Genomic DNA, 8,733 nt, shown 5'->3' on the forward strand with positions numbered 1-8,733 from the left:
TGAAATGAAGTAACAGGACGCGGCAGCTTAGACAAGACGGGTTTGATAAAAAGACGAAAAACCAAGGACGTAATCAATAAACACAATTAAGACAAATAACAAAATGAAAGGAAGCTTCATCATCTTAACAGCTGTACAGTTACACAGTTTGTCTGGGCTGAAGTATTTACACTGTGCAAATGAAACATGGAGCAGACAGTGTTAGAGTTTCTTTTACGTGGTTCCAGGTGCCGTAAGATCTCCATCGCTTCACCGACTGTCCTGATTTCAACAACAGTTTCTCTTCCTTTCAGTCACATCCTGTTCAGCTCTCGCGGCTCGTGTCTTTGGATCTAAAACTTCATTTACACCTTTTTTTCACACTCTGGAAGGAGCCTTTGTTTTGCCAAAGGTCTCTCCTTCATGATTCAGCCAATTAAGTTTAGATATAAAACTAAAACTTAAATAAAATAAGATTAAACGATTACACTAATACTGGCAGTTTGGGGCCAGATGAGGGTTATTAAAAACAAACGCCGTCTTTCTTTCCGTGTGAACCACTGCAGCCCTCCTCCCTGCAACAGACTTCACCAGCCTTACTGAAACAATGCGTCTGCATTCACAGGTGCTCTTCAGAATGGGCCTTCTGGTTTAATGGGGATGACAGTCAATCCCTGGACCGGTTTCTTTCCTCTATCGTGAGTTCAGAAGAAGATGACATCCTCCTTATTGAGGTCCTCTGTGGTGAACTTGTAGGGCGGCGGCAGGCTGAGCCCTTGAACCTGTGCGCTGGGATTGAGGCTCTGCGGCTGCGCGGGGGAGTGGAACTGAAGAGCGCCGGTGCTCTGTGAGTGGGGAGGTACGATGGGAGGCTGCATGGAGGGTTGAGGATGGGACTGTGCAGGAGGCATGGGGGGCTTCTGAACATTTGGAGGGTGGGAGGCAGACTGCATGTCTGGTCCAGCGTTGTCTAGAGAAGTGGGCTGATCTGCAGCAAAGCCAATGAGAGAACAAAGAATTATTGCAAACAGTTATTGACAGCAGCTCGGTGCAGGCGGGTTTACTCATACAGGAATGTAGTCGCATAAAATGCTGCCAGCGCTGTTTTCTTTGTTAGCTGCAGCAGAGAGGACGGGATTAAAACGTCTGTGTCAGCAGCACATTGACATTAATCATACATGAAACTGATCGGTGTTTACACAGGGTGAGGCTGGGCATGCAGAGAGGAATGTGACTGGGTGGGGTCAGGTTTGCCCAGGTGGAGAACGCAACTCTTTTGTTTGCCTCTATGAGAACCAAGATTAAAAATGCAGCAAAGACGGACGAGATTGTGTTTGAGTTCGTCTGATTGAGCGAGCGCAGCGATACCTGCGTGGTGATGCTGGCTGTGCGACTGAGGAGGGGCCAATATCGGGACCTGCTGGTGGGGGCTGACGGAGCGCTTGACCTTGTGGGCGTTGTCCTCTTTGGTGGAAAGCTTCAGCGGGAGCACCTGCTTCATGTCCAGCGAGGCTGCGGGGAGACCGAGGGAGGGGGAGCAGAGAGATCAGATTAGACGAGGTCACTGTTTGATGAGCCTGAGCCAGTGAAGCCTGATCAGAGCGCAGGTCAGGCAAGAAGTGGGGGAGAAAAATCCATGTTAATAGAGTCTGCTGCACTGACTAACATCACCTACAGGAGGAGAGGCTTAAACATCCAACATCCAGAGTGCTTTGCTAAAAAAGAGCTTTACAAACTGCTTTGAGTAAAGAGTCTCTCACGAGTGTGAGCAAAAGACGACCCGCACCGTTATCACCTTCTTTGGTACCTTTCTAAAACGACTGCACTGTATAGTGTTTACACCTGTGGCCATTTAATATCAAGTCTGCAAGATGAGCGGTCACAATCGCGACGCCTCACCGGTGCTGTCGGTGCGATGCGAAGCTTTGCCGCTCTTGCTTCCTTTCCCTTTGCTGCTGTTGATCGCTGCCAGCTTGGTGGGGATCTGCTGCTGAACCCCGACCGGCTTGTGCAGCTGGTTGGTGGTGCTGAAGAGATGGAGCGGCACCTCCGTCTTTAGCGGCAAAGTTGAGGAGCCCGTCTCACGTCGCACTATCACCTCAGGACGCTCCGGGTAGTCGGCTTGTGCCACGGACATGCTGCCGCGCACCAGCGGCTTCGGAGGCAAGTCGGTGGACCCGGAGGACATGAGGAGGTCTCCATTTAGACTTCCAGAAAGGGGAGCCACCTGCAGGACAGGAAAGAACGGGTTATTCTTCCATATCGATGCATCGATTCAGTTTAGAATCACAGCTGCAAATGTTTGCACAGCCCGTGTGTGTCCATGCATGAGAACACAACTGCAGAGAATACACAGATCGCACGCCATAAATCGTCTGCCCTCTGTAATGGCAGGGCGTCATCGAATCTGCTGAGGCGCTGGGTATTTACGGGCTAAAGAGGGAATCAGAAACACATTGGACTCTTGCTGAGCGTGCATTTTGGTGCATCTGGTGCAAGCTTTTGATTCCTGCTTGAGGACAATGCACACAGAGACACTCAATAATCCGTGAGCACACAAAGGCGCGTCGAACAAAACGAACAGGACGGCTAAACAAGCCGGCGAACAAGAAAACGGCTCCGGTGACATCAGCGCATAATAGAAATCGCATTTTCCACTTAATTACTAGAAGGGAGGAAAGACGATCTCGAGGCCGAGTCGACGTTAGCGTCCGAGCTGCATTCAGTGAGACTGACCAGGAGGATTTCTGCAACAATGCAGGGATGTGCTGTTTGTGTTAACAACCCCACAAGTTTCATCGCCACAAAGGCTCCTTTCAGCGCACGTTTGTAAGAAATACGACACAACCAAACTTTGCTAACCCCCGTCTGCAGCACGGTGACCCAGTTATGGTGGGGAAGGATATTTATCTGACATTATAGAGGAAGTCACAGAACAATGGGCCGACTACGAATCAGAAGGGCTTAACTCTTCACCGTTCCTCTTACGTGATGATGATGATGATAATAATAGACAGGAAATCTTTGGGGATTACTACGATGGTCTTAATTATACAAATAAACGAACAGCCTTCCTCTAAACAGCGTTTAATGTTGTACAAATATCAACGTCAGTTTCTCTGAAGCCTGGCATCAGCCTGTCTGCGAGCAGTCCATGTGCAACATGATTGATGCTGCTGAGCACTTCCTGTGGCGACGGGGAACGCCTGACTGCAGGCAGACTCATCTGGACGCTCTCGTGTGTGCAGACTGCAGCTTCCTCCAGCCGAGACAGTGAAGGGGCCCTCTGTGGGCAAAGTCTCCATTCATCCTTTCTTGACCCCTCGGTTTTGCTTCTTCTCCGTAATTTTTCCTCTTTCGGCACTCACTCATCTCGGCACACAGATCCTTCATTGTTCCCACAACAAGGTGATCTGCTTTAAGCGACGCAAACAGCAGGTTTCCAGGGCAGTAAACCAGCTCGAGCTGCCGAGCACAAAGAGCTCTGACTGACAGCACATAAACAATTAGCGCTGGCTGCCTTCCAGAGGGTGCTGCTAATGGTGGGTTTGGACTGGCTGATTATAGAGCCAGGTTCCTCTCAGCCTGCATATTCCCATATCATGATGTACCCACGAACCCTGCACAAAGACTTCTATATGCTGACAACGCCAGCTCGGGAGTAATTCACGTGTTCAACAGTAACGTTAAAAATGTTTTTATGGTTAATTTGCAGCTCTGATCAGGCTGAAGTCACGAGATTAGCAGGCAAAACACGTTTAATCCAAAACCTAATTGCACCTAAGTAAATCCTACAGTTGCTGAATGTGGAACAACTCAGAGAAAGCACCATGTTGGGACACGGCGTTTCACAGCAGCAGTTATTCATGGTACAAAATTATTAGCCAACATTTCTTCTTAATGCCTGATGAATCTTTTAAGTCTCGCATCAATCAAAAGATCAAACATTTCCATCTTTTCCACTCAGCACAAGTTTGAGACTTCAGTCGATTCTCTTTGGCTACAGATAATCACAAACATGTGGAGGAACTTTAATTTATTTCAGTCGCTCACCGGCTGCAGAGAAAGAAAGCAGCCGTGTCACCAACAACGATCAACACACTGCAGCTTTATCAATAACACGTCACAGCCTGTTATTACCTTAAAAATCCTCATTAATCCCAAAACAAGCAACTTTCTCCAAGACTCCAGTAAAAGTACTTTGAGTGTAAAACACAAACTTTCCTCTCTCAGAGCAAAGGATTCACTTGGACTGTGAGTAATTTGCTAATATTGTGGTTAAAGACTGAACAGTACTGCACACAGTGTGCAGCTAACAGGTGGAATAGCTACAGTGACAGATGGCTCAGAGAAAATATCTGCCCTCGAGCGCTCAGCTCCACAAAGCAACTGCAGCTGATTATAGAAGAACCCAGAAACAGGCCTTTAGGTTTCTGTGCACATGGTGAGGTGTTGATGAGTGTTTGCTGCGAGCTTCACAGACAGAAACACACAAAGCAATTAATATCAGTCTGGAGGCTAAAGCCAAAGAGCAACAAGAACTTTTGTTTTTTCCTTTGCAGACTTTATGTTTTAGTCACATAAAGAAATCATAGAGGATCTAAATAACACCGTTATGCATGTTTGGCTCCTAATTATTCCACCTTTGTGCTTTCATGCTCACTCTTAGTTGCTCCTGTTGTCTCGCACTGCCCTGTCACAGTCACCAGTAGGGATGGGTACCGGTATCCGGTGCAATGATGGCACCAGTTCTGACATAAACGGTAGTAACCAGACTGAAAAGCAGCCACATTTCGGTGCTTTTTTTTCCTGAGCTGTGATACACTTTAGATTCTAGCCAATCATTTTACGTTTCCGAGGATAGTAGGCGGGTCCAGGTACGTACGTTCTTTTAGAGCAGAGCTACAGATTAAAATGCCCAAGGCGAAGCGGTCAAAGTCTGGCTGTACTTCACAGCAAAAGATGCAAACTCAGCAGCTGCAACAAGTGCTTTAAGCTGATACTGTGATACTGTCAAAGGAGGTAACACCTCAAATCTGATGAAACACCTGGCGACGCATAGCGTTTTTTTTAAAGCCGAGAAATGCGCCGTATTTGATAGCTTGCTGCGAGACCTCACACCGAGCACATCTACTGCGGGTGTGGTGCCTGTTATCGACCCGGAGTTAGCAACATCCCCCAAAAACCCGAAGAGGAGAGTCCTGGCCCCTAGCCCTGCCAGTGTAGCAGAAATGATGAGGATGATGATGCAGCAGCAGCCGTTCTTCTCTGCGTGAGTAGCTTAATGTTGTTCGTGTGTAATTTACGTTGAGTAGGCTAACCACGTTATTACATTAATGCATGTAAGGTGAACTAGTAAACACCATCATAGCTACATGCGGCTGTCTTCTTGTTTGATGGCAGATACTCCCTTCACCCTGGACAAAAAGGCTAAAATGACCAAAGAAAAAGTGGAAAACAGTTAAACATGAGAGGTTTTTGGACAAAGTTTGTGTTTTTTCCATTGATTAAGCTGCTTCCAGCCAAGAGTGATACCATATATGCCCCATAGCTGCAGAAAAGGCTAACATTGTTATCTTTTTACAAAAAAACAGCTGAACATGAGAGGTTTTTGGACCAATTTTGTGTTCTCTATTCTTTAAGCACCGGTTTGAGCACCGGCACCGTTTCAAAAGTACCGGTTTGGCACCGGTATCGGATAAAACCTAAACGATACCCATCCCTAGTCACCAGCCACATTTTTAGGTACACCCATTCAACTGCTCGTGAAACAACTGGTGCATGGAGCAATTTGGCCAACTGTTTCTTGATCTGCCACTCACGTTGTTTACGTTCACTTAAACCTAAAAATCTAGATGTAACCTCAGCAACGCTTGGCTTTTATGACCGTCCAATTACAAGAGTAATGAGCAATCGGACCACAGCCAACCCAAATCCCGGGGCCAACTACGATCAGACGAGATAACACAGATCAAAGAGGAAAAATGCTCTCTTCAGTCAGAACGTGTCAAAACCTGCACAGTTGTTGCTCACGTATGTTAAGAAATGCACACACAGAAGCATTTTTGTCTCTTTTTATGAGTCTAATCAAAGCTCTCTGCGATTGCTGATGAGTCCTAATTTTGCTTGATGGCAAATAAATGTCTGTTGATATCAACTTGGCCAGGAGCCTGGAACAGATCCTGCGGGTGTAGCTAATGAAAAGACCGTTTGATGTGTTTGACACAGAGGGAGAAGAAACCACGTCCAAATCTCTCCAAACAACAGCCAAAAAAGTCCCAGCCAACAGGATAGAACTGAAACCCATAGACGCTGCACGCATGTACAAAATGCACGCACAAAGACTGATTACATAGGTTGTCAGTGTGATGTAGTTCAGGTCTCATCTTGCAGTTCATGCAACAAACTTCTCCTTTATAGGCCTCTATAATTAGAAGATTACTCATGACAGAGGATTAGGTCAGTTCACCCAGAGCTGCTGGATCAGAGCAGGGATGTGGTTCTCCTGGAGCCACTGTGAAGCACTCCAGATATGACTCACAGTCAAAGGCCTCTGCAGCTTGTAATGAGATGATAACTGCAATAATTCACATCAGCTGGTTATGTTTGTGTACATCCTGAGTCTAGACGTTAACTGAGGTCTGGGCCATTAAAAAAGGTTCCTAACGTGAAATCTGTGAGAATGCACGAGGTCAAAGGTCACCGTGTGAAGCTGAGCAAAGTTACAGACGATAAGAATTTTAAAAAAGGAATCCACAGTTGCAAAAGAGCTCTGTAGCGCTTTTTGGGACGTGTCTGGGCGTGAATGAACAGCGTTGTGTCAGCTGACAGTTACTCAGCATGGTATGCAGGCTGGAGACACTGGCCAATCAGCAGAGAGGGACTTATGATGTAACTATAGATTGCAGTCAGACAGAAATACATGCAAATGAGCCCATGTAACAGCACCAATGGTTTACAGTCAGACAGTCCAGTGACGGTGAATCACTGCGCTGCAGTCATCACAACATCATTGGAAAAAGGCAGCACGCACAGTGAAGCGCTGGCAGCTTTTCACATTTACGCTGTAATATTAGTATTTGAAATTAGCTTCAGGTATTTCTAGTGGCTGTGAAAGAACTTGAGCCAACACATCGCACTGTTACAGAAATCATAACACTTTTTCAGGTAAGCAGGGATGCAGGACTCAGAGCGTGCAGCGAGTCGCAGGTCTGCACTGAGCTGTGTCAGAGTGAATGTGGCGGCGCTCTGTTCATGGATTCATAAAGCTTTGCTGCATCAGCTACAAATGAACGAAGTAAATTCAAAGTGCGTGATTCAGGCGCTGATTATAAATGCTCTCTCCACTGATATTTTGTTTCTTTGACAAACAGATAAAATCTGTGTCAAGACAAAAGTTGCCGGTGCACACAGACACCCAACTAAGCTGTAATTGGTTGTTGCAGACCTTTGAAAACACTACAGGCTGATATTAAGTAGCTCCTTGACAGATTTGTTAGCATCGGGCATGAAATTACAGTCAGTGGCTCTTTCTCAGAACTGCTCTCCCATGAAGCTCACAATGCAACGCATTGTAGCGTAAGCAAAGACGAGAGCGGCGGGGGGGGAGATGAACCACACAGAGGTGTTTTCAACCGTCAGTGTAACATCATTACAGCCCGTCTATGACACTGATGCTTCTCCCACTCCCACCTGATAAGCAACTAAACAAAGGGTCCTGTGGCAGCTTCTTCATGTTTCCACTGTAACTGAAACGTTTCAAAGTGATGAAGAGAGAAACGGCACACGGACACACTAATGAACCATCATGCAAAAGCAAGCACAAAGAAATTAAATGCATGCAACACGTGCGAGCCCGTAACACATCATAACTATAACAACAGTAAATGTGGGAACCAGCACGGGTGCCCCACCTCAATGGTCTTCCTCTTGATCTTCTTCTGGTGTTCCAGGCGTTCCTTTTCTTTCTCCACAGCTCTGGTGGACTCTCTCAGTCTCTCCAGGTCCTGCTGGTACGTCTCCCTCTGCATGTCCAACTCCTCCTTCTCTTTTGCCAGTTGCTCCTGCGTAACAAGAAGTGATGCTGCAGCTTAGGCTTCGTTAACTATAAGCTCAGCAAGTTTAGTCTTCAGCAAACAGAAAGCAGCTCTTAGGTAACAGAGAGCAGCTCACCTCCGTCCTCCTGCACTCCTCCTCTCTTTGTCGTAGCCTGGCCTCGGTAGCCTCCACCTGCTGCCGGTGCCTCTCCCTCTCCTTCTCCCAGCGCTGCTGCTCCTGCCGGTGCTGCGACTGCAGCTTGTGGAGGCTGGCCAGCTCCTCTCTCTGCAAGGCCAGAGTCCGCTGCTTCTCCTGCTCCAGGAGCACGTTCCCCTTGTGGCGGCCGGGCAGGGAGGCGCGCTCCGTCAGCGAGGCCCGCTGCAGCTCGATCTGACTGTCCTGCTGCGAAACGATGGCCTGAAGAGACACACGGGGCCAGGTGAAACACAAACGTCGCAGACGATGATGAGCAGCTGAGATGTTATTACATATTAATGCATTTCATTTATAGAGTGAAGGAAGACTTTTACCTGCAGACTGTAGAGCCTCTGTGAGAGCATCAGCACTCTGTCAAAGAACTAGAGTGCAAAGAACAGACAAGGTCAGCAAGCTCAAATATCCACAACACAACATTTTACTGGGTTAGTAAACATCTCATGGCTCCAGCAGGCACGACTGTGAGCATCAAAGCTGACGTTGTTGTGTAGCTGGGAGATA

General features: G+C 47.2%; 1 protein-coding gene across 2 annotated transcripts in view; it reads right to left on the reverse strand.

Annotated features, from left to right (window-relative positions):
* Nucleotides 1-608: 608 nt before the first annotated feature.
* The window catches only part of arhgef18b (Rho/Rac guanine nucleotide exchange factor 18b), a 38,372-nt gene continuing 30,247 nt past the window's right edge, over nucleotides 609-8,733 (reverse strand). For both annotated transcript variants that reach the window (XM_087835672.1, XM_087835671.1), the window contains 6 exons: nucleotides 8,547-8,594; nucleotides 8,152-8,433; nucleotides 7,893-8,042; nucleotides 1,879-2,206; nucleotides 1,348-1,491; nucleotides 609-967 (listed from right to left, as the gene is read on the reverse strand). In XM_087835672.1, coding sequence (XP_087691798.1) covers nucleotides 684-967; nucleotides 1,348-1,491; nucleotides 1,879-2,206; nucleotides 7,893-8,042; nucleotides 8,152-8,433; nucleotides 8,547-8,594 — 1,236 coding nt within the window. In that variant the 3' untranslated portion in view covers nucleotides 609-683. The remainder of the gene's footprint in view (nucleotides 968-1,347; nucleotides 1,492-1,878; nucleotides 2,207-7,892; nucleotides 8,043-8,151; nucleotides 8,434-8,546; nucleotides 8,595-8,733) is intronic.

The sequence above is a fragment of the Neolamprologus brichardi genome, chromosome 23 (genome assembly GCF_056152115.1).
Source record: "Neolamprologus brichardi isolate AB-2024 chromosome 23, ASM5615211v1, whole genome shotgun sequence".
Taxonomy (NCBI): Eukaryota; Metazoa; Chordata; class Actinopteri; order Cichliformes; family Cichlidae; genus Neolamprologus; species Neolamprologus brichardi.